The sequence below is a fragment of the Megascapheus bottae genome, chromosome 3 (genome assembly GCF_031878675.1).
Source record: "Megascapheus bottae isolate mThoBot1 chromosome 3, mThoBot2.hap1, whole genome shotgun sequence".
In the NCBI taxonomy this organism is placed as follows: domain Eukaryota; kingdom Metazoa; phylum Chordata; class Mammalia; order Rodentia; family Geomyidae; genus Megascapheus; species Megascapheus bottae.
The window spans coordinates 90,238,287-90,262,347 of NC_143511.1; the positions used below are offsets into that span (position 1 = coordinate 90,238,287).

At 65.7% G+C, this 24,061-nt stretch overlaps 1 protein-coding gene across 1 annotated transcript; it reads right to left on the reverse strand.

Annotated features, from left to right (window-relative positions):
* Positions 1–3,275: 3,275 nt before the first annotated feature.
* On the reverse strand, positions 3,276–23,296 carry Abca2 (ATP binding cassette subfamily A member 2). Its single transcript, XM_090330978.1, has 48 exons — positions 23,168–23,296; positions 19,688–19,781; positions 18,590–18,701; positions 18,312–18,475; positions 17,940–18,067; positions 17,737–17,847; positions 17,293–17,511; positions 16,641–17,008; positions 16,325–16,484; positions 15,556–15,684; positions 15,275–15,442; positions 15,096–15,192; positions 14,782–14,955; positions 14,596–14,698; positions 13,584–13,698; positions 13,287–13,477; positions 13,044–13,194; positions 12,769–12,973; positions 12,470–12,634; positions 12,206–12,386; positions 11,917–12,129; positions 11,623–11,819; positions 11,322–11,504; positions 10,976–11,160; positions 10,776–10,896; positions 10,351–10,575; positions 10,050–10,256; positions 9,730–9,832; positions 9,320–9,639; positions 9,027–9,240; positions 8,846–8,951; positions 8,575–8,686; positions 8,364–8,424; positions 8,100–8,274; positions 7,904–8,019; positions 7,656–7,803; positions 7,464–7,587; positions 7,196–7,328; positions 6,981–7,098; positions 6,634–6,812; positions 6,420–6,561; positions 6,140–6,274; positions 5,966–6,069; positions 5,804–5,896; positions 5,135–5,237; positions 4,914–5,051; positions 4,632–4,838; positions 3,276–4,017 (listed from the first exon to the last, which is right to left on the reverse strand). Exons 1-48 carry the CDS (start codon positions 23,231–23,233, stop codon positions 3,982–3,984), a joined length of 7,299 nt encoding a protein of 2,432 aa, XP_090187104.1. The 5' UTR covers positions 23,234–23,296; the 3' UTR covers positions 3,276–3,981.
* Positions 23,297–24,061: the final 765 nt, after the last annotated feature.

The window sequence follows — 24,061 nt, forward strand, 5'->3', positions numbered from 1 at the left end:
TGATGAGAGAGCTGGTGAGCTGGGCATGCGCTGGAGGAAAGCTGGGTGATGGGCAGCAAATGACTGGCCTGGCCTCTGCCAAGTCCAGTGGGGAGAGCTGTGCCCTCCATCCCCAGGCCCCCAGGGCAGACACGGCTGCTCAGGGCTGGTGTTTGGAGGTGCAGGGCTGGCTGTGGGCTCCGTGCCATGTTTCTTACCCTAAACTTAACCTGTCCCAGTCCCCAAAGGGAGGGCAGGAGGAGGAGGGAGGAGCTAGGAGCCAGGAGGAGGAGGGCCTCACAAACCCACTACCTCCCGCCGTGGCCCTGCTGCTCTGCTGGGTCTCACTGCCCTCTGAAACCCACGCCTCAGTGTTCCTTTCCAGGTTGCTTGTCTGTCCACCCAAGACCTGGGACTCTGCGGGCCCCAAGCTGGAGCCCTCTGGCAGCTCCACGCAGGACTGGCCCCACTGTCTCCACTCCCTCCTTGGGGTGGGGTGGTACTGCCTGGACCTGACAAGGTGGCGCCACACCTGCCCACTTACTGCTCACCTGGCAGAGCCTGAGTCCACAGCGAGGGCGCCCGGGCCAGCACTGACCCTGCAGGCTGTCTCAGTCTCCCTTCCTAGCCGGGTCTGCCAGTTCCCACACCTCCCTGCGGGCCGAGCTTCCAAGCACTGGCGGTGCGTGGCTCTGGCATCCCTGGAGCTGAGGCTGTGCTGGAGTCTTGGCTTCACTGCACCCGGCCTTAGCTCCAGAGGCTTCTCTCCCTCTCACCCCCAGGAGACACCCAAGGCCCCTCCTCCCCCCAGCCTCCTTCCCCTTCTCCCCCTCCCTCTCAGCAAACTGCCCACCCCTCTTCTGCCTGATGGGCCCAGGAAGTTGCCACTGTGTGCAGAGTGGAGCCACTGCCACATCCTGGACAGGCCCCTGCAGGGTGGGCACTGGCGGCCACAGGTCCCGCTTTGCTTCCTGTCCAGCCACACAGGGCATTTCCTGACATGTTTCCAGTACATGTTTTAAGGAACTGACAACTTTGTCAAAAAAAAAAAAAGGGGAGCCAGGCACGGTGGCTCATACCTGTAATCCTAGCTACTCAGAGGCTGCGATCTGAGGATCGAGGTTCAAAGCCAGCCCAGGCACCGAAGTCCATGAGACTCTTATCTCCAGTTAACCGCCAGGAGAGACTGGAAGTGGGGCTGTGGCTCAAGTGGCCAAGCACAAGCAAAAGAACATCAGGGACGGCACAGGCCCTGACTTTCAAGCTCTGGGACTGGCACGCATGTGCAGGCGCACACACGTGTATAACCCCCCCACACACAGACTGGACCCCTGGCCTAGACAGTCTAGCCTGCCCTCCACCGTGTCCAGGGCAGCCCCTGGGAGCGTTAGGCTCAGAGTGGCCCAGGAACTGCCGGGCGAGTCTCTGATGTGGTACAAGCTGCCTGTGCAGAGGTCTCGGTGGCGTTTTAACAGCTCTGTTCTAAAGGGCCGGCAGCACTGCATGACTACCCGGCCTTGACACCGGGATGTTGAGGTCACTGGAGAAAGCACCTAAAAGCGGTGACACCCTGTCTCAGAGGTGGGCAGACTCAGCAGAGACCCCTCCTCCAAAGACATCACCGCCGGCGGCCCAGGCCTGTGTGCATCAGTGTCACCCAGCGCACGAGGGCCTTCGGGAGGGCGTCCCTGGGGCTCCCCTGTCTGCCTGCATGTCCACACTGCTCCCAACTGGGCACCCTCACCAGGGCTGCTGCCAGGACCCCAGCCTGCCCCTCAGCCTCCAGAACTGGAAGAAGCCCCTCGTTCCCCAGTGCGCAGGCCCCAAGGGACAGGCAAGGTCCTTGGAGGGTGCTTGATCCAGCATGGGGTTGAGAAGAACAAACAAACAAAAACAAATAAACACCCCCCCACCCCCCCGGCCAGGCCCGGCGACCAGGGCACAGGTGTTCAGCTCTCCTGGCTGGGCCTCGGGCAGGGTGGTCTGGGAGTGTGAGGGCTGAGCTTGGAACCCATTGACACTCCATCTCATCTCAGCAGTCCCTTCATCCCAGTCTAAAATGCTGAGCTGACACCCAAACACCAGCCTGGGCGACAGTGAATTTCTATAGCAAAAGTGTACCAAAGAGAAGGGGCTACGGTAGCTCTGGCCTTGAGAAAGCCCAAGGACGGTGCTCAGGCCCTGAGCTCAAGCCCAGGACGTGCCAAGTGCACACTCACACACGGCCCTTCCTGGGATGTACCTGGGGCCAGAGACCCCTGTGTCCACAGACCCAGCAGAGTGAAGCCATCGCAGGAGCCCCTGAGGGGATGACTTGACTTACCTGGCCATACCAGTCCTCTCCTCCTCTTCTGGCCTCCCACCGCTCTCATGTGGTGCCAACCCTAACCGCCCCCCCCTCCCGAGCTAGCCCTCCCCACACCCTGCTCCACAGCCCTGAGCCTTGCAGGGCCTGCCTGCTGCCCCCTCCTCATGTCTGCCTAGACGTCCGTTTTTTATTTATTATTTTATTTCTATTTTATTGCCAGTCCTGGGCTTGACCTCAGGGCCTGAGCACTGTCCTTGGACTTTCTCAAGACTAGAGCTCTACCACTTGAGCCTCAGCACCACTTCTGGCTTTTTTCTATGTATGTGGTACCGAAGAATTGAATCCGGTCTTCGTGCATGCTAGGCAAGCCCTCTACCACTAGGCCAAACTCCTGGCCCCATTTTATTTTTTTATTTTTCCCAGTCCTGGGCTTGAGCCCAGGGCCTGAGCACTGTCCTTGGACTTTCTCAAGGCTAGAGCTCTACCACTTGAGCCTCAGCACCACTTCTGGCTTTTTCTGTGTATGTGGTACTGAGAAGTTGAACCCAGGGCTTCGTGCATGCTAGGCGAGCACTCTACCAGTAGGCCACACTCCTGGCCCTGCCTAGACTTCAGTGCCAGCCTGGAGGTTACCTCCTCCTGGAAGCCTCCCGTGGTCCTCCAGGAGACAGATAGCCCAGCACAAACAAGCCTCGGGGGCCGATGGGCCAGGCTGGGGCTAGGCCTCTGCGGTCAGCCACCCAGCATGATGCTGTGTGGGACAAGGGGACATGGCTGACATCAGCCCACTACTGCTTGGCTCAGTCCCAGTGTGGGGGGAGGGGAAGGAACGGGAGGGAGGAGGGGAGGGGGGAGGGGAGGCAGTGATTACTGGCTTCTGCTTCTCCCTAGCCTCCCACACCTGCCCTGGGCAATGGCTGTGAATGACCCAGTCCAGTGGACCGGCTCCACCCAACTCCCTGCTCTACACAGGCTCCACGGATTGTTTCTGCTTATTTATTGAAAACAAACATCTGTGCGCTATGTACAGGTCCAGCGCCCAGGCGGGTGGCGGGCAGGGGCCAAGCTGGGGGGGACGGTGGAAACAACTGGAGGGGGAGGAGAGGGGGCGGGCCCACACCTGACCGGGAGGGCCTGCTTCTCCATTCCTGCTACTCTTCCAGGGCCACGGGGCCACCCCAGCCACGTCCCAGCCTTCCCATGGTGGCCCCAGCTGCCCAGCTGTGGGCAGGCAAAATTCCCTTCTCGTTTAACCAGGCGAGCTGCCCACCCTCCACCTGCAGCTCCGGACCACAGAGCTCTTGCATCCTTCATCAGTGCAAAGGATGCCAGGCCTGGCCAGTCTCGGGACCCTGAGGACAGGGGTTGGGTGGTATGCCTGGGGCAGCCCGTGTCGCCCTGGGAGGGTGGGCAGAGCTGGGCAGGACAAGGGCCGGGCCAGGCCCCAAGGCTTTAAGGCAAAGCAGGGTGAGGGTGTGTAGCCCAGGGCCGGGCCAGCCTTTGGCACAAGTGGGGGAGGACAGCCGCAGGGACGGCAGGGCAGGGTGAGGACGGCGGTGGGCTGGAGGAGGGCAAAGAAGCCCCTTGGTCCTGAATGTCCCTCTCCAGGGCCTGGCAGCCGTGCACTGGGCGTGGGGGAGGCTCAGCTACCACCTGGCGTCCGACCCCATCACGTCCTGACTCAGTGCCAGCAGTCAGCAGAGGGTGTCCGTGTTGAAGGCAAGCTGGGCCTGGTGGACGGCAAATGGGGGGGCTTGACCACACCTTACCTCCGGTCCCATGGGGGCGAGGGTGGAAGCAGCCTGACCTCCGGCCTCCGGATTGGACGGCACCCCACAGCCCGGCCTCCGGCTTGGATGACACCCCAAAGCCTGGCCCACAGCCTGGCCTCTGGCTTGGATGGCACCTCACAGCCCAGCCTCTGGACTCTGGCTTGGACGACACCCACAGCCTGGTTTCTAGCCTTTGGCCTCTGGCCTTGATGCCAGGCCTCTCCTCAGGCTCCTCTCCTCTGTCTCCACCGGGTACTTTCTTAGTATGTGGCTCCTCTGCTGACCTCTCTGGTGTCCACTCTGTCCCTGAGGCTCCAATGTCCATAGAATCAAGTTCCCTCCCCTCCTCCTCCACCTCTGATCAGGTCCTCAAAGTTTCCAGCAAGTCCTGAGCTCTGCATTTGGTCTCTTCTCTTCCCGGTCTGCTTCCCCTGTCTATTACAGGCCTCCGTATGTACAAGTCCATCGGTCCCCGGCCCACGGACGGCAGGCATGTCCTGGCCAGTTCTTCCACCCGCTCCTCCTGTGAATCCCTGCCCAGCCTGGCTGCACAGGCAGTGTGGCCTGCTCACCCGCTCCTCCTCAAAGCTGATGAGGCCCTCGTCCTCTGTGTCCAGGTCCTCAGGCTCGTCGGTCACCAGGGCCCGGAGCTCTGTGGGGGCGGCCCGGGGCCTCAGCAGGCTCAGCAGACGGCCCAGTGGGGACCGGAGGGCGGAGGGCGGCTCTGTCTCCTGCTGCTCCAGGTTGTCACTCTGCTTCTTTGCAAAGTTCACAAACACCTGGGGCAGTGGGAGGGCACAGGGGAGTAGGAGGCAGAGGAGGGGGCACCACCCAGGACCCACCGAGGCACTCACGTTGTCCAGGGTGGTCTGGCTAACCGAGTAGTCCTCGATCCCCAGCACGCCCACCACCTGCTCCATCTTGCTGAACACCTGGGCCAGCGAGACGTGCTCGGACTTGAGCTGGTATTGCACTTTGGTGTGGTGCCGCTCCTGGGGGGGCGAGGGGCTGAGTGGGGGCGCCCGGGGCCAGGCCCCGTGCCCCGTGCCCCGCGCCCGCAGGAGGACTGCCCCACCTTGAGCACGGCCTCTGGGAAGTTCCGGCCAAAGAAGCTCACCACGTCCTTCACGTTCTGGCTGCACTTGGTCCTCACCGTGATCATGTAGCCATCGCCAAACCTGGCCGCACACACGGGGCCAGGAGCCAAGGCGCTGCTGAGCCGCCCCCCCCCCCCCCCCCCCCGCCCTCGGGACCCTCAAGGCACACACACACACACCACACACCCTGGCCAGGAGCCAAGGCACTGCTGAGCCACCCCCCCTCAGGACCCTGGAGAGACACACACACACACACACACACACACACACACACACACGCACGCACAGTGGCCAGGAGCCCAAGACACTGCTGAGCACCCCCCCCCACCCCCGCCGTCCTCGGGACCTTCGAGAGAGAGAGAGAGACAGAGAGACAGAGAGACAGACACAGACACACACACACACACACACACACACACACACACACCACATATCACACAAACCACACACCCCGTGGCCAGGAGCTCAAGATGCTGCTGAGGCCCCCCCCCCCCCCCCCCCCGCCGTCCTCGGGACCTGAGAGAGAGAGAGACAGACAGACAGACACACACACACACACACACACACACACCCCACATATCACACAAACCACACACCCCGTGGCCAGGAGCCCAGCCTGCCTGCAGGACCCTGGCCCCAGCCCTCACCTGTTCTTCAGGTGCTGGATGCTGCCCAGGCAGCGCAGGCGTCCGTTCACCATGATGGCCAGCCGTGTGCACAGGGCCTCACACTCCTCCATGCTACATGGGCAGACAGAGGCTGGCACCAGAGGAGGCCGCTGGGGCCGCGGCAGGGGAGGGGGGACCCACCTGTGTGACGTCAGCACCACCGAGCGCCCCGTTTTGATGAGGTCCAGGATGAGGTTCCACAGGAAGCGCCGGGCCTTGGGGTCCATGCCCGTGGTGGGCTCGTCCTGGGGAGAGGCCCGTCAGCCGCCGGGCCTCCAGGAGGGCTGGGAGGGCGCCGCCCCCGCGGAGACTCACCAGGAAGATGAAGGCGGGGTACCCGATGAGCGCGATGGCCGTGGACAGCTTCCGCTTGTTCCCGCCGCTGTAGCTGCCCGCAGGCTTGTCGGCGTACTTGGTCAGCTCCAGCTTCTCCAGAGCCCACTTCACCACCTGGCAGGCGACAGCAGGCGCGGCATCACCCAGGGCGGCCCGTCCACGCGCGTGCGCAGGCCGACAGCAGGCGCGGGATCCCCCGGGGCCTCCGGTACGTGCGCATGCGCAGATCTTCGGTGCCCGCCAGCCAGTCCCCCCTTACCCGCGCCTCGTCCTTCCATGGGATTCCGCGCAGGCGCGTGTACAGCTGCAGGTGCTCTCGGGCCGTGAGCTCGTCGAACAGGGCGTCGAACTGTGGGCAGTAGCCAAGGCTCTGCTGCACCTGGAGCAGCTCCTTCAGCACGCTGGGGACACAGGGCCGTCAGCACGTGGGGGGCCCCGCCCCCCCCCCCCTCGCCCGGAGCCCCCCTCCGCACCTGTGCCCGTTGACGAAGGCCTCGCCCCCCGTCGTGCTCTCGTCTCCCGTCAGCATCTTGAAGGTGCTGGTCTTGCCCGCGCCGTTGACGCCCAGGAGGCCGAAGCACTCCCCGGGCCGCACGCCCAGGCACAGGCGGTCCACGGCCAGGATGCGGCCGGTCTTCCGGGACTTGTACACCTGGCCGAGGAGCCCGCCTGCTCAGTGGGCAGGGGCGGGCAGGGGCGGGCAGGGACGGGCAGGGGCGGGCAAGCTCCGCCTGGCCCGGCCTGCCCCCTCGCCTGGGTCCCCATCACGTCCGCCACACAGCCAGCCTGGCCCACCTCACCCTCCCAAGCCGCAGCCCACCTTGGTCAGGTTCTCGATCTTCACCATGTCGTTGTCAGCATCCCCACGAAGCACCCGCTGCCGCTCAGTGGCCACATCCACGTCGTCCTCCACGGGCTTGGTGGACACAGGCATGCGTCTAGGGGCACGGGGAGGCCAGGGTCCAGCCAGGATGCCCACCCGGCCACCCATCCCTGCCAGTGCCCCCTCTGCCGCCACCCAGCACCCCCACTCACGGTGGCTGCCGCAGGAAGTTGTACTGGCACATGATCGTGAGAAGGAAGCCCACAACACCCTCAACGGTCATGGCCACCAGCCCTCGTGTGACAATATCCCACTCGAACGGGGACTTCATCTTGTCAAACTGGCCTGTGGGGCAGCCGGCTCAGGGTCTGCGAGGGGCCTCAGGGAGCCCCCAGCACCCCCACGTCAGAATTTCTGGGTATCAGGCAAGGCCTGAGCGCCCCACAGAGGCTGACACCCCACACGCCAGTGCCGCCTCACCGATCTTGGCATAGTACTCGTTGATGTACTCGTTGTAGGCCATCTCCATGAGCCCGTGGCCCAGGTTGTAGTTAGGGAAGATGAGGAAGCAGCTTTTTAGGTAACTGTTGACGGCCTTCAGGTCCTGGGGGTGGGCAGGGCCTTAGCACCACTCCCTCAGGGGGACATCCCCCGCCGCCCCCCGACACACACCTTGTCATGCTCAAAAAGCTGCAGCAGGAAGGTGGCCACGGTGGCCGTGATGCCGATGAAGAGGTTGATAACGATGAGGAACACATAGGCCGAGCTGGGGACCTCAAACCAGAAGGAGGCTGGGTACATGATGGGCGTGATGGACCATCTGTGGGCCGCAGGAGGCATTCACTGGGCAGCCCTGACCCGGGCAGCAGCGCCTGACCTGCCCACTCCCGCCTGCCCCTGCCCCTTCCACCACCCCTTACCCATACAGCAGGAACAAGGAGAGCACAGCTGGAAAGTTGGTGGGGGATGTGTAGGCGGGAAGGTCGAAAACAAACAAGATGATGACACAGCACGTAGCCGGGACCAGGTAGTTGAGCTGCAAAGACAGGGGTGGCAGCTGAGGGATGGGGGCAGGGATGGGGGCAGGGAGAGGAAGGGGCCGTGCAGGGGACATACCATGTCCCACACATAGTTGGCCAGCCAGTAGGTGACGGGGTTGCAGCCACTGACGAACTGCAGGTGTTTGGCCTTGGTAGACTTTTCAGCCACCAGGAAGACCACAAAGCTGGCCGGCACGAAGGACATGGCCACGATGATGAAGATGGCAATGACAACGTCGGTGCCTTGCAGCCTGGAGGGGGGTGACGCTGAGCCCCACAGGGCAGCCAGGACCTCGGCGCACCCGCCTGGCCCAGCCCCGCCCCACCCCGCCCTACGTACAGGTAATCCAGGGAGAGGCTGGCGCTCGTCTTATTCATGGGGTGGTTGGTGACAGTGATGCCTGCACACACAGAGAACAGCCTGAGCCCCTCAGCCCCGCCCACACCAGCCCCACTTGGGCTCCACTCTGCCTGCCAGGCCCCGCCCCACCTCGCCCCACCTCTCCTGGCCCTGCCCCGGGGCTCCAACAAGCCCCCTTGGCCTGGCTCACCATACGCTGCAGGGTTGCCCTTGCCCTTGGGCAGGTTGGCACGCAGGATGGCATTGTTGAGGCTGTTGAGGTAGGTGGGCATGCTGTGATAGCCCTTGTTATTATAGAGCACCTGTGGAAAGAGGAGGGGCTCAGGGGGCCCCAGGCCTGGAGGGGCCCCATGGAAGGATGAAGGGCTCAGGGGGCCCCAGGCCTGGAGGGGGCCCCCTGGAAGGATGAGGGGTTGGGGGGGCCTTGTGGGCAGGACCAGAGCCCCAGGGCAGGCCCTCACCTGTGCAGCCCTTCGCACTGCGATCTTCCGCACCATTGGTGGGGCCCGGGCACCAAAGGAGGCTGGGATGGACTTCAGGACGTTACCGAAGGTGAGGGCCCCGTACCTGTCGGGAGGGACAGTGAGGCCCAGCAGGGCGTGGCCGGCCTCTCCTCGCCCCACATGCGCAGCAGCAGCCTACCGGTGCAGCCGGAAGCGGTCGGAGGTGAACAGCAAGTACTCGGAGACGTTGTGTCCAGTAATGTCCATCAGGATGTCCCCTGTGACCACCCGCATCTGGGGCGGGTGTCCTCCCACGCTGCTGGGGCAGGAGAAGCCGGTGCCCTGGGCAGAGCAGGTGCAACGGACAGGCTCCCGAACCAGGCGTGGGAGAGAGGGTGCCGACGTCCACGTCTCTGTGGACACAGCACAGCAGCGTGAGAAGAGCCGTTCATGGCCCCTGCTGGGACCCATCCGCCCTCTGGGAGCAAATACCTGGCCCGGCGGTGGGGGGAAGAGAGGCGTTCCAGGCTTGCAGTGGGTCCTCATCAGAGGACATGGGGGAGTCGGAAGGGGCAGGCGAGGGTGGGGGGGGCACGAAGTTGGACAGCGGCAGGCCCTGAGTGAAGGACTCCAGGCACATGCCGTCAAAGAACCGGGACGCCAGCAGACGAGACTCTCCACTGCTCAGATTCAGCGTGGGCCCCAGAGAGCCGTTGGCCGGAGACTTGAGCACGCAGGTAGCACCCACGCCCGAGGGCATCCGGAAGGTGCTCACCAGCTGCTGGGGGCTGGCATCCGGTGACAGCCGCAGTCTTGGGGTAGGAAGGTGAGTTAGGAGCTCACCAGACTCACCTCCCCTTCGCCCCCCAGCTGCCAAGGCAACCCCAGCCCAGGGGCCTCACCGGTACTCCCGGCGCTCCTCATTGGCATACGGGATGAAGTTGCCACGGGGCTGGGTGTAGTTGTGGTACTGGGAGGGTGACAGGACCAATGGAGGCAGGTCACCTAGAAGGGGGACCGGAGCCCTGAGTGGGTGCCAGCTACCTGTCAGCGGCCCCAAGACCTGCTTCTGTCCTGGTAACAGATGACTGGAGACGGGTCTGCCTGAGGCCGGGCAGAGGGTGCAGACCAGCACTCATTAGGCCCACGCTGGCTCTGCCCTGCCCACTGGCTCCTCCCTAGGAGGCTGGCCCCGCCCCACCTGCCGGCCCCAGGCCCGTACCTATCTCCGGGACTGAGAGCGCCACAGTCATGGCCACACACACGAAGAAGGCAGGCAGCAGGATCTGCGAGCACAGTGCTTTGGAGTTGCGGCGGGCGCAGTGGAAGCGTTTGACCAGGAGCCCATGGAACTGCCGCGCCTTCAGCCACCAGCCCTCCAGCTTGTGGCTGCCCTGGCCCACCCGTGACAGGACCTCCGCCTCCGCCTCTGCTGGGGGGAGGGGGCGGATGGGGGGCATGTGTTAAGCAGCTGCTCCACACTGCCCTCTGGGGGCCCCCCCAGCTTCCACAACCTCTCCCACCTTGTAAGCTGACATTATCCGGGTCCTGCAGGTTATCAAACAGGGGGCAGTAATCCCCATAGCCGGCCCCCTCATCCCCACGGGCAGAGCCCACCGAGGACACTGACTGCAGTGACGCCCGTGACTGGGCCAGCTCTGAACACCGGGCCAGGTTGCCAGCTTGCTCCTGTCCAGACACCGGGCCCTCTGCCCCGGGTAGCACGTCCTTCCTGGACTCCTTCACATCTGCCACAGAGGAGGAGTGGGGAGGAGAGGAAGGGGACAAAGGGCTCAGAGCCACCTGCTCCCGCCTTACCTGACCAGCAGCCTGGTCCTTGCTGCCCACCCAGGGCCTGACCTGTGCCGCCATTCCCAGCCACCCAGGACCCTATGTGGGCTCCGAGGAGTCCCGAGGGGCCCAGGGAGGGGGGACCCAGGCCGCTCACCCGCCTCGCTGTTCTCCAGAGACTGGTCCTCCTCTGACACTTTGAGGAACACCTCCTCCAGCGTCGTGTCCATCAGCCCGAAGCTGCTCAGGTGCAGCGCGCCCAGACTGTGCTCCAGGTGCTGCGAGGGAGGCAGTGAGCTCTGCCCAGGCGCAGCCCCCTCCCCCACGGACCCGGCCCGCCCGGCTCAGCCCTCACACCTGGAAGAGCCGCTCGAAGGCCCCCTTCTTGGCAGCCTCGCTGGGCAGGATGTAGGAGAGCTCCGTGCTGGTGTCCGAGACCAGCAGGCAGGAGGCCACGTGCTTGCGGATGAACTGGGACACGTGGGGCTCCGAGCAGCTGCTCCGCTGGGCCCGGCCTGGGGGGCTCGAGGCCTGTCCTGGCTCTGGGGACAGAACGGGATGTGGGGACTCACTGGGAGGCCAGCCTGGTCAGGAGGGGGCCTGGAGAGAGGGGTCCAGACACCCCTCCCCCCGGTGTCCAGGGCCTGATGGAAGGAGAGTGAGGGTCTTCACGCGGGGGTCCTGGGGCAGGGGTGGCCCAGACCTTGGGGAGCGCCTGGCTCCGGGGGGCGCTTGACCAGAGTGAGGCGGTAGCCGTCGCCATAGGCGCCCTTGAGGAAGAGCGGGGAGCCACAGCACTTGAGCTTCCCGTGGGAGATGATGGCGATCCGGTCCCCCAGCAGGTCGGCCTCGTCCATGTGGTGGGTGGACAGCAGGATGGTGCGACCTGGGCAGTGCACGGCCAGGGTGAGCGGGCGTGGTGGGCGCGGGTCACGCCCCTGGCCACACCTCCTGGTCTCACGCTGGCCTCGCCCCTGGCCGTGCCAGCCCTGCACCCAGCTCACCGGGCTTGTACTTCAGGATGAGGTCCCAGATGGCCCGGCGGGCATAGGGGTCAACGCCAGCCGTGGGCTCGTCCAGGATGATGGCTCTGGAGCCCCCCACGAAAGCGATGGCCACCGAGAGCTTACGCTTCATGCCACCGGACAGCGTCTGCACCAGGGAGTGCCGCTTGTTGGAGAGCTCCAGGTCCTCGATCATCCTAGGACAGGAGAGGCAGGCAATAGACAGCAAGGGAGCAGGGAGCCCTCCCCTCCCCATCCCCCCTCCCGGAACCAGCCCGCCGAGGCTCCACCCACTTGTCCATCTCCTTGTGGACCTCCTCCTGCGCCATGCTCTTCAGCCGGGAGTAGAACCACAGGTGCTCCTCCACCGTGAGCCGGTCAAAGAGCACGTTGTGCTGTGGGCACATGCCCAGGTTCTTGCGGATGGCGTCCATCTCCGTGCGGATGTCATGTCCGTAGATGGTGGCCGACCCCGACGTGGGCGGGAACAGGCCGGTCAGGATGGACCTAGGTGGGCAGATGGGGTCGGCAAGCAGAGGGGAAGCCACCTACCCTGGGGCAGGGGCTGCCTCGAGAGACTCACATGGTGGTGGTCTTGCCCGCCCCGTTGTGGCCCAGGAAGGAGACCACCTGGTTCTCGTAGAGGTTGAGGCTCAGCTTGTTCAGGGCCACCTTCTTGTCGTCCTTGTACACCTTTGTGAGCCTGTCCACGCAGACCACCAGCGGCAGGTGGGCCGGCTCTTCCTCCATGCCACGAGACTCTTCTGCACCAGGACTGGGGGTTAGCCGGGGAGGAACAAGGACCCGACCTGCACACCTGCCCGGGCCCGGGCCAGCCCCGCCTCACCAAAGCGCCGGCTTTCCATGGCACAGGCTTGGTCCTCCTCCATGATGCTGAGGCGGGGGGCACGTGCCCACGGCCAGCTCCACTCCCACGTCTCGGTGCGCCCACTGCCCAGCCAGTAAGACTTCTGCAGTGGGAAGTACCAAGGCCGGGGCAGCCCGTACATGCCTGGGGGTTGGGAAGGGGAGGTTGACCTTGGCCTGGGGTGGGGACCGAGCTGCCCCCCCTGGTGCGCTCGGGGGAAGCCCGCCAGCAGGGGGCCCGGCCTCTAGCCTCTCCCCAGATCCGTGGACAGTCACTACCTGGGTGCACGGCCTCGATGTACCACGTGAGCGTGCCGTAGACCACAGCGTCCACCATCAGCATCGTGACCGCAAGCAAGAGGTTGAAGTCGTCCCCTTCCACAGGGGACTGGCTGAACGTGTGCCACTGGATGCCCACACCGGCCACCTCGTACAGCGCAAAGTACTTGGAGCCCAGGCCAAAGGCTGTGGTGGACATCAAGGACTGAAGAGACAGTGGTGTCAGTGGTGGGCGGGGGGGGGCGCCCCAGCCCCAGGCCGGGCACGGCCCTCACCGCGATGCACTTCTCGAAGGCCGTGATCTTGTCGTGTGCCACCTCCTCACGGATCGCCACGTACATGTAGGGCACGTAGCTCAGGAAGTAGATGATGCCGCCGCAGGCGGAGGCCAGCTTGGCCTTGGAGTACAGCACAGACACCAGGAAGCTGGGAAGGAGGCCAGGCAGCCCTCAGCACGCAGCCCTGCTGGAGCCCCGGGGGGGCTGACTGGCCAACGCCCTGTCCCTGCCAGCACTCACCAGAACATGATGGTGGCCACGGCATAGACAGCCAGGAAGAGCCAGATGATGGCCACGTGGCTGTGCATGAGCACCTGACCGTACTTGAGGATGGCGGTGAGCGCCGTCACCGAGATGGACAGCTGCACAAAGCCTGTGATGAACCAGGCCACCCAGTGCACGGCATTGTTCAGGCCCATCGTCTTCATCACCTACAGAGGGGGACAGGCAAGGGGCCGTGGGGCGGAGCCCGGAGGGCTGGCTGGCCCACCCCTCAGGAAGCTCCCGGCGAGGGAGGGCCTGCGGGTACCCGCCCACCTCCTTGAGCCGGTGCTCCTTCTCCGCCACGATGTGCTGGATGGTCATGGCCACGGAGTAGACCCAGGAGATCACCATGCACAGCGGCATCATGTGCTCGATGACAAACAGAAAGCTGGGGGGGTGAGGGGGCAGGTGTGGGGGCAGATGTGGGGGAGGGCAGGTGTGAGGGACAGGTGTGAGGGAAGGCAGGTGTGGGGGAGGGCAGGTGTGGGGAGGACAGGTGTGGGGGGCAGGTGTGGGGGAAGGCAGGTGTGGGGAGGACAGGTGTGGGGAGGACAGGTGTGGGGAGGACAGGTGTGGGGGCAGGTGTGGGGGAGGGCAGGTGTAGGGGAGGGCAGGTGTGGGGAGGACAGGTATGGGGGGCAGGTGTGGGGGAGGGCAGGTGTAGGAAGGAGGTGTGGGGCAGGGCAGGTGTGAGGGAAAGCAGGTGTGGGCAGTCAGGTGTGAGGGTAGGTGTGGGGTAGGGCAGGTATGAGGGAAGGCAGGTGTTGGGGGCGGGTGTGGGGGGCAGGTGTGGGGAGTCAGGTGTGAAGACTCAGGTGTTAGGAGTCAGGTGTGAGGGCAGGTGTGGGGAGGACAGGTGTGGGGGGCAGGTGAGGGGGCAGGTGTGGGGGAGGGCAGGTGTAGGAAGGAGGTGTGGGGCAGGGCAGGTGTGAGGAGCAGGTATAGGGAGGGCAGGTGTGGGGAGTCAGGTGGGAGGGCAGGTGTGGGGAGGAAAGGTGGGGGGGCAGGTATGGGGTAAGGCAGGTGTGAGGGAAGGCAGGTGTTGGGGGCAGGTGTGAGGAGTCAGGTGTTAGGAGTCAGGTGTGAGGGCAGGTGTGGGGAGGACAGGTGTGGAGCAGGGCAGGTATGAGGAGCAGGTATAGGGAGGGCAGGTGTGGGGAGTCAGGTGGGAGGGCAGGTGTGGGGAGGAGAGGTGGGGGGCAGGTATGGGGGGGCAGGTGTGGTGTGGTATGAGGGAGGGGGTGGGGCTCCAGTCCCAGCCCCAGCCCGGGCAGGCCATGCTCACTCGTCCCGGGTGTAGCAGGGGTACGGGAACATCTGGACGTAGCTGCCAGGCTCCACGACGTCATGCCCCACGAAAGTGTTGATGATGGCACGCTCCATCATGTCTGTGTGCAGGTGGCCGTGGCCGTCAGGGGCCTGCTGGGCCAGCCCGTCCCCCCTCAGCCCACCTCCAGGCTCAGCTCCTCACCCTGGATCCAGACGAAGCCATAGAGGAAGTAGAAGCGTCCGCCCGTGTTGGGCCCCGGCCGCCAGTAGGCCCTGCGGATCTCATTGGTTTTCTCAGTGAAGCTGGAGTTCTGCCGGATCTTGTAGTGCACGTGGGGAGGGAGGGAGCCGTCCTTCCGTGTCTGGAAGATCACACCTGGGAACGGGAGGCTGATGTGGTCAGAGCTGAGCTGGGCACATGGAGGGCGTGGGGTCAGGGAGGATGGGAAAGGACCAGAGCGAGGCAGGGAGGGGAGTAAGGGGGGAGGGGGCTGGGCGGGAAGAGAGGCTGCTCACTGGCAAACACGGTGACGTTGTCCTGGTAGGCCTGGTTGAGCGTGTAGTTGACGATGCTCTCCTCATCAGGAAACCCCTTGAAGATGTCCACGCTCACCTGGGGGGGGGGGCATGCGGGAAGGTGACCCTGGGCAGCCCGGGATCGCCCAGCCGACCTGGGGCAGGCCTGCATCGCCCACCTTGGACATGAACTGGATCCAGCCGCAGGCTGCATTGTCAATTGTGTCCAGTTGCTGCACTAGGGCGGTGCCGTTGGGCAGGGAGAAGTTGTCCTGGCGCAGGGCGGGCGGCAGCTCATCCAGCGATAGGTTCAGGGCTTCTGGGTGCAGCCGCAGCTCCGTCACGTACTGTGGGTGAAGAGTGCACTCAGACGACAGCCCTGCCGGCCTGCCCACGGAGAGGGGCAACCGGCGGCTATGGCCCCCGGCCCCGTACCTGCCGTGGCCCCCCGGCCCCGTACCTGCTGTAGCCAATGCAGGTGCTGCTGCAGCCTGCCCTGCTCCAGGAAGCTGCGGATCTCGGCAGAAATGTTCAGCCAGACCTGGGCATAGTGGGTCACGTTGCCCACAAAGGCAAAAGTCTCGTTGGCCTGCAGAGAAAAAGGGCTCGGGACATGAGGAGGACACAGCATTCTCCGCACCCTCACCCCCAGCAGCTGCAAGTCCTGCCCTGGGCAAACTTCCATCGGGCCCCGTCCCCCTGCACCCACCGGAGCTACTGGGCCTGAGCCTCCCGGTGTCCTCACGTCACCCAGCGGCGCTGCCCCTCCCCCAGGTCCTGAGTACCTGACCCCGCACCAGCAGCCAGCCCCCCACCCTCCTGTCCCCAGCACACATCCACCCCCAGCCCTTCCCGCCCATTTTCAGGCATAGCTGTGACTACTGCAAGCAAGATCTGAGCCTGCTACTCCATGCTGCCTCCCCGCTGTGCAACCTTTCCCCCAGCCCTGCCCTCCCCTGCCCCTGCCCACCCCCCTCCCTCAGCCCTGCCCCTCCCCTGCCCACCCCCCTCCCCCAGCCCTGCCCTCCCCTACCCCTGCCCACCCCCTCCCTCAGCCCTGCCCCTCCCCTGCCCGCCCCCCTCCCCCAGCCCTGCCCTCCCCCGCCCCTGCCCACTCCCCTCCCCCAGCCCTGCCCTCCCCGGCCCCTGCCCACCCCCCTCCCCCAGCCCTACCCCCTCCCCTGCAGAGCAGACCCAGCTCCAGCACCAGCGAGCCTCCAGGCCCTCACCTTGAGGATCACCCGGTCGGCCTCAGAGCCCGCGGGCGCGTAGAGGATCTTGGGGTTGCTGGTCATGAGGTGCACGAGGAGTCCCAGGTTCCGCTGCTCCTTGCTCGTGAAGCCCAGGGAGCTCATGTTGCCCCTCCGCAGCGCCTCGGGCTCGATGGTGCTAGGGCAGGGGTGGGGGCGAACGGAGCTCAGTGGTGTGCAGGGGGAAGGGGGGCCGGGGACAACAGACAGGGGGCCATGTAGTGTGGTGGTCACACATCAGGGCCAGGCCCTGGGCGGGGTGCCATCCCCCATCTCCCCCCACGTGCTGACCTACCGGTTGTTGCCACATAAGATGGGCTGCAGGCCAGCCCAGAGCTGCACAAAGGCCGAGCACTGGCCTTGAAGTGTGTCAGAGGCGGCAGGGCCCGCAGCTGCCTGGGGACCCTCCTCGGCCGTGACGTTGGAGCCCATGCCAGGCCCCGTGCCAGTGCCATTGGCCACCCTGTCCTGGCTGGTCGCGGGAGGTGCCAGGGCCCGGCCGGTGCAGGCGCCTTGGGGCAGCAGCAGAGCCAGGGCGGACAGGACATCCACGTCCTGTAGAAGCTTCTGTGCGTCCAACAGGTCCTCTAGAAGAGCCTGCAGGCTCCGAGGGCGTGGGGCCCCCGGCTGGGAGGCGGAGCTGTTGGGGGCATCCAGGCCCAGCTGAGGGGAGACCACAATGCAGGGGGGAGGAGGTCAACGTGGAGGGCATGTCCGCGGGTGCCTGAGTCCAGGGGGGTGGGGAGTGGATGGGAGTGAGCTGAGGGGAGGAGAGCTAGAAGGCCTTCAGCTTGGAGGAGGGCAGAGCTGGCCAGGAGCTGGACATAGAGCCCTAGGTGGGAGATGGGCAGGATTGGAGGCATGAGGTGGCCAGCAGAGCTGCCCCAGGCCTCCCCCGGGCACCAGGCAAGCTGTGTGGGTCCCAGTGGTTGGCAGGCCTCACTCACCTGCCGGGCGATCTTGGCTGTGTCCAGCTGGTTTCGGAGCACAGCAGCCAGCTCTGAGAAGCGCCGGGCCCGAGCTTCGGCCTGCCCACCGCAGACAGCGTCGAGATGGCCCTGCAGGGCCGTCTGCTGCTCCTCTGGCATGGTAAGGATCCGGCCCAGCTCTCCAGGGCCCAGGGCACAACTGAGCTGCGCCAGGCGGGCAGGAGCCAGCAGCAGCTCCTGAGGAAGAGGTGGGCAGCTGGGCCGCACTCGAGCCCCACTCCAGCCAAGAGCTGACCAAGACGTGGCCAAATACCCTGGCCAGCCCTGCTTCCCCCTCGGTGCCGGCTCTGGGCCTGCCTGGCCTCCACAGCGGGGAGAGTGGGCATTTCCTGCCTCCCCCCCTGCCTACCACGCTCCCCTGGGGCTGGAGCCCCCACTGAGGAGGGCGGCGACTACCCTCACCTCTATCCGGAACGAGGGGTCACTGCCTGGGTGGCTCCAGGGGTCCTGGCCCCTGAGGAAATTGGATTCCCCGTCCAGGACAGGCAAAGGACTGAAGAGCAGCTGATAGACCTGGGAGGGAGGGCACCACTCAGGCAGGGGCTCCGGAGCTGGGGCTGCAGCCCTCCCCCGCCATGCCAGGCCCTCCCACAAGCCCGGCTCACCTCGGAAGGGTCCACTTGGGAAGCCAGGAGGGCCTGGGCTGTGCTGTTAGGCAGAGACAGGTTCTGCACAAAGTAGTGCTCGAGCTCCAGTGGGTCCCTGGCCACCGAGTCCAGAGAGAAGGAGGGCACTGAACAAGCAGGACAGGACAGGACAGGACAGGACTGAGCACTGGCTCCCCCTAGTGGATGAGCCCGTGTCCTGCTCAGCCGCCGAGGCTGGGCCCGCCCTGCCTCTCAGGTGGGGGCTGTGGTGGCGTGGAGGCCCTCAGAGCTCGGCCCCCAGCCCGCCCTCCCCCTTCCCTCGTCTCCCCTTCCCCCCACTCCAGCCTCCCCTCCCCCTGTCCCCGCCCCCCTCCTCCTCCCAGGGTGCACCTGCAGGTTTGTCCGGGTGGCTCCCCCAGAAGCTTGGGCCTGAGCTGAGGGCCTCCAGGTGCTGGCGCAGGGCCTCGAGCTCCAAGCCCAGGCTGGGCCGCGCCGGGTCAAACAAGTTACCTTCCTCCACCACCCGGTTGAGACGCTCCAGTAGCTGGGTGACCCTGAACAGGTGTGAGGAAGGGCCACGGGAATGAGGGGGTGGGGCCATGGGGGAGGGGCAGAGTGGGGGGGAGGGCCGCAGACGCTGAGGAGGGGGCAGGGCAGTGGGTACTCACGTGGAGTTGGCATACTGCAGGAAGCCAAACTCATCCCGCTGGCCATCCGGGCACAGTGACTGCATGACGGGCAGGATGCCGGCGGACGTGAGGGGCGCGGCTGTGTAGAAGGCTGGGCAGGGAGAGCAGTCAAGAGTGGGGAGGGAGACAGAAGCGGAGAGCAGATGTTTAAGGCCCATCCAGAAGGAAAAGCACCTTTAGACAAAGATGAGCCTGGCCCCCAGCTGAGCTAAGGCCAAGAGTTTGGGCGCAAATGACACTGTAGATCAGAGGTCAAAGGTCACTTGCTGTCCCTTCCCCGTACCCCCAGAGCCCCCAGCCTGTGTGGGTCCAGATCCCCCCACCCAGCACCTAGGATAAAAACTGCAGGTGCAGCACTGAGCATAGGTGCCCAGGGAGAAGGGGAGGCCTGCCTGGGTGGTGACCTCTGACCTCTCAGGCCAGCTGTTAGCAGAGTGAGTGCAGGAACCCACAGACATTTAAAGGGAAAGCAGACAGGCTGACCCAGCGCCAGTCTGGGCCAGCCCAGGCACCCCACCCTTACTACCCATGGCCAGGTGACCAATGGACACCCTGGTGGGCAGGGACCCCCCTGGCCTGACCAGTGTGTCAGCTCTGGTCCAGGGGCCTGCCCCCACTGCCCCCCTATCATAGTCTAGCCCAGGTGTGAGCCAACTGCTTCTGACCACAGGCTGGGAGTTCTGAGGACCTGGCCATGGAGGGGAGGCTGTTAATGCAAGCAGAAGGAGTCCAAGCCACAGCAGGAGGACCCGCGGGCCTCCCACCGCCGCCGCCTGGGCCAGCAGGGAGAGGACGGCTGCTCACTTACAGACTGCATGCGGGCCGGCCGAGGAGGACAAGAGACCATGCAGGGTGGGGGCAGGTCAAAACAGAACAGAGGAGACCAGTGAGCACCAGAGCCCACCAGGCCTGGGCACCGCTGTCACTCGTGGCCACTGGCCACCAGCCACCCCCCCCCCCCACAGACCTGCGGGGAGACATGGCCCAGGCCACCCGGGGACAGGCCCAGGGAACACACTTGCTGGCACGTGCACATGAGCACACCCACCCTCCGGGCCAGCCCTGGCGGCCCCTCACCTTCCTTCACCGAGATGGTTGGTTTCTTCTGCCGAAGCCCCAGCAGGATGAAGAAGAGGACCAGCGGGATGAAGAGCTCGAAGGCCAGCACCCACTGGGAAGGGCAGTCCAAGTGAGGCCTCCTGTATGGGGAGCAGGGCCTCCCCGCGGTCCCTGGGCTGGACACCGGGAGCCATGTCGCTCCTGGTCCCCCTGCCCCAGGACCTCTGGAAGCGCTCACAAGTTCCTCAGTGCCTGACAGAGTTCCACCCCAGCTTTTGGCTCTGCCCCAGACATCAAGAGCAAAAGCATTAGCAGTCACCACCAAGTCAGATCTCCTACCCCTAAGTCTAGACTCTGCTCACTGTTCCTGGGGTGACCTGGCCACCAGCGAGGCCTGGGGACAACTCTGACCCTGACACCTGCCCAGTTCACCTCTCCCTCCCCACCCCTGGCGGGGGGGGGCTGCCCAGGGGGGGGGATCTTGAAGGCTGTGTCTCTGCCTGCCTGTCTGTCTGTCTGTCTGCAGCAACCCAGGGGCCATCTTCCACCCCAATGCTGCAAACATGCAAGGGCCTGAGCCTTTGGGCAGACCTGGTCAGGGTCTGATGTGCCCACTCTCTGCGCAACAGCACCTTTGTCTGCCCTGGGTTCTTACTGATGGACCCTGAGGTGGGCCCTGTGTGGTCAGCTGAGTGGGAAGTGGAGGCTCCAGGGCCCTTCCCCCACTTCACCCAGAAAATGAATGGTTCAAGTTCTCCCCTCTCAGGGAGGGGGAGGGCCAGGGGAGCTCTGAGGGAGCCCAGCAGACCAGCCCTCTGAATCCAAAGGGCAGGGCCCTCCCATGCCCTCCCCAGAAAGCCCATCCATGTTCCCCCCCAAGGCCCATCCATTCCTCCCCCCAGGACCTATCCGTTCCTCCCTCCCAGGTCAGAGCCATCCATTCCCTCGGCCCCAGAGCAGCGCCCATCTGTGGCTCCGAGGTACCAAGCTCTTCTCACCCTCCCGACATGAGGCCCACTGCAAGCCCCCGAGTAGGGCTGTGGGCCCGGCTTGTGTCCGCTGAGCTGACAATGGCGCTCTGTGATCTAGAACACCATGCCATGTGTCCACACCCCACGCCTGCCCCAGCCTGTGCCAGCCTCCACCCCCTCTCTGGCCAGGACTGAGTCCAGGGCTAACTGAGGAGGCTCCATGTGGATCCAGGGCTGTGGGACAGGACCACGGCACACAGGGGGAGAGGGCAGCCGGAGGCAGGAGTGAGGGTCCTGGAGCCAGCCCTCCCCATGCCTGCCCTACCACTGGGCACCTCCGCCCCTGACTGCAGCACAGGCCAGGCTGCCTCCCCGTTGCTACAGCAACGGCCAAGGAGGAACTGCGGGAGGAGGAGCATCCTGGCTGGCTGGTGGCAATCGCCACAGGGGCATCTGGTTACAGGCAGGCAGCACAGGCCTACAATGACCTGGGTTACGGCAGGTGGTCACAGCTCTGTCCCTCAGGCCAGTTCAGTGCCCCACAGACTCGGGGTCTGGATGCATGCAAACCCCTGCCTGCAGTCTCGCACCTGCTGAGACCCCTGGGTGAGGCTGTGGCCTCCACCACAGACACTCTTTTTTTTTTTGGGGGGGGGGGCTGTCCTGGGCTTGAGCTCAGGGCCTGAGCACTGTCCTTGGACTTTCTCAAGGCTAGAGCTCCACCGCTGGAGACCCAGCACCACTCCTGGCTTTTTTATGTATGTGATACTAAAGAACTGAACCCCAGTCTTCGTGCATGCTAGGCAAGCACTCTACCACGAGGCCACACTCCTGGCCCCACCATACCATTTTTTACCATGAGCAGACAGAAGCCCCAGAACAGGTCCCCATGTAGCTAACAGGGAGGGGCAGGCCACTCTCAAGGAGAGGGAAACCAAGGCACGGCACATGGGAGAAGGGAGAAGGAAGCATCCCGGGATCCTTTCAGATTGTGAGCTCTACACAGGGGAACCTTGCTTCTGGCACAGCACAGAAATCCTGCCCGCTCTACCTGGCCCTCCAGGCACTTCCCGAGAGCAGCTGCAGGAGTGGGCCTGTGTCCTCTACCCAGAGGACTGGGGTGGCCTGGTGTCATTCATCCGCCTCAGAGGACCGGGCCTTCCTGGAGGAAGAGCTGAGGCAATGGTGGCTGAGGGCCACTTAACGTCCCAGCAGCTCTGAAGGGCCACGGAATGGGGCCTGGAAAGATCCCCAGAGGGAGCCCTGGAGGATGGGGAGGATGTGACCCTATGCCAGATGTCCTCACAAGCCAAGGCTCCTCTCCCTGAGCCTAGGGGTCCCCAGGATGCAGCATCTAGCCCCTGGGGACCTCCCTGACAAGCAGGCAGCCGGGTTGACTAACGCATGACCACAGGCTCCCTCCTTCCCCCTGGCCTGACCCTCCAGACCCCACACCAGCCAGCCTCAGGCATGCCGGGCAGGGACTGTGCCTAACCCTGGCTCTGAGCCAGGGCCAGGTGCCCAGAGGAACTTGGCCAAGCCACCCCACCCTGCCTGCAGTCCAGGATCTCCCCTTGTCCCCTGGCAACCCTCAAGGAGGAAGCGTGGGCAGCACCTGGGCAACCAAAGGGGTCCCAGGCCCAGGCGGGACACAGCGTGCCTCCTCCACCCGCTGCAACAGTTCTGGGCCTCACTGGAAAATCCCAAGCTGGTCAGGGCCGCTGTGGCCAGTGTGCTCCCTGTCCTCACAGGAGCCCGTGCAGGAGGCCCAAGAAAGCGCCAGTGTGACAGGCACCCAGCCCAGCCCTGGCCCCTGCCCAGTCAGGTGTCCTGGCTGTCCTAGGCCGGCTGCTGCCGGCTCAGTATCAGGCTCCACACAGGGAGAGTGGGCCTCCTCTGAGGGGCAGGGTGCTAGAGGAGCCATTGCACTGGGGGGGGCAGGGCCTGGCACAAGGATATTCTCGGTGGTGAGAAAGGGTTGTGGAAGGGAGGAGAAGGGGTGGGGTGGGGGAGGGGAATGGAGAGGAGGAGGAGGAAAAGGAGGAGAAGGAGGAGGATGGGGGGAGAGGTGGCAGTGGAAGAAGAAGAAGAAGGAGAAGGAGGAGGAGGAGGAGGAGGAGGGAAGAGGAGGAGGAGGAGGAGGAGGAGGAGGAGGAGGAGGAGGAGGAGGAGGAGGAGGAGGAGGAGGAGGCGAGGCAGCGGTGGAAGAAGAGGAGGCGCCGCCTGGACCAGCCTCGGCCTCAGGCGCCTGTCCAAGGGCAGAGGGGCGGGGAAGGGATGGGGAGCCGCTCGGCCGGGCGCGGGGCGCGGGGCCAGGCCGAGCCCAGCTGCCCCAGCCCGGCCGGCGCAGGGCGCGGCGGAGGGCGCCGGCCCGTGACTCAGCCGAGGGCCGCGGCTGACAGCGGGCGCGGGCGGCGCGCCGGCCCCCGGGAGCCCCGGTCCCGCGTGGGGGGACGCGAGAGCGGCGGGACGGGCGCCCCGGGGCGGGGAGGCGCGGGGCGGCGCGGGGGCCGGGGCGCGGGCTCACCGGGCTCCGGCGCTTCAGCGTCACGTTCTTCCAGAGCAGCAGCTGCAGCTGGTGCAGGAAGCCCATGGCGGGGCCGCGCTCCGCCGCCTCAGCGCCGCGGCCCGCTCGTCTGCGCGCCCCGCCGGGCCCAGCCGCCCGCCGCGCCGCTCGGCCTCGCCCGCGGGGGCGGGGCGCTCGGGCCGGGACCGGAGGGGCTGGCTCCGCCCCGGCGGCTGCGCGACGGCGGCGACCCGGTGGGCCCGCCCCGCGCCGCGAAGCCCCGCCCCGCGCCGCGAAGCCACGCCCTGTTCCGCGAAGCCCCGCCCCTCGAAGCCCCGCCCGGCACCACGCCCCGACGAGAGGCGCCGCGCCCTAGGCCACGCCCCGCGCCACGCCCCGCTTACAGGCGCCGCGCCCGCCCGGGGCCGTTCGCGCGCCCGGGCCGCCGGGGGATGTCGGGGCCCGCGGGAGCCGCAGGGGACCGGCGCCGGGACCCGGCCCACGAAGTGTCCGCTTTGGTCGCTGAGCTCCGGGTCGGTGCTGAGCTCGGGCGGCTCAGAACCCGCGCCTACACCGAGAGAATCCACCCCTCCAGACGCCATTCCCGGGCACCCCTCCCCGGTGCTGCCCAGCCGAGCCCCGCCCCGCGGGAGGCCCCACCGGGCACCAAGGCGGTCACCCTCCCCGTGCGCCTGGCCCAAGGCTTGACCCTGCCTTGACCCCACCTTCCCCTCCCCCTCCCCCTGTACCCCACCTGCCCCTCTCCCCTCTAGACCCTCCCCACCTCTAGACCCCCACCCGCCCCTCCCTCTAGACCCCACCCGCCCCTCCCCCTGTACCCCACCTGCCCCTCTCCCCTCTAGACCCTCCCCCACCTCTAGACCCCACCTGCCCCTCCCCCACTCCTAGACCCCT

Coding starts and splice junctions, on each gene's coding strand:
- Abca2 (XM_090330978.1), bottom strand. CDS start 23,233: ATGGGCTTCCTGCACCAGCTGCAGCTGCTGCTCTGGAAGAACGTGACG. Junction 12,387..12,469: donor CATGGAAAGCCGGCGCTTTG/GTGAGGCGGGGC, acceptor GTCCTGGTGCAG/AAGAGTCTCGTGGCATGGAG. Junction 7,329..7,463: donor CGAGTACTATGCCAAGATCG/GTGAGGCGGCAC, acceptor GCTGCCCCACAG/GCCAGTTTGACAAGATGAAG.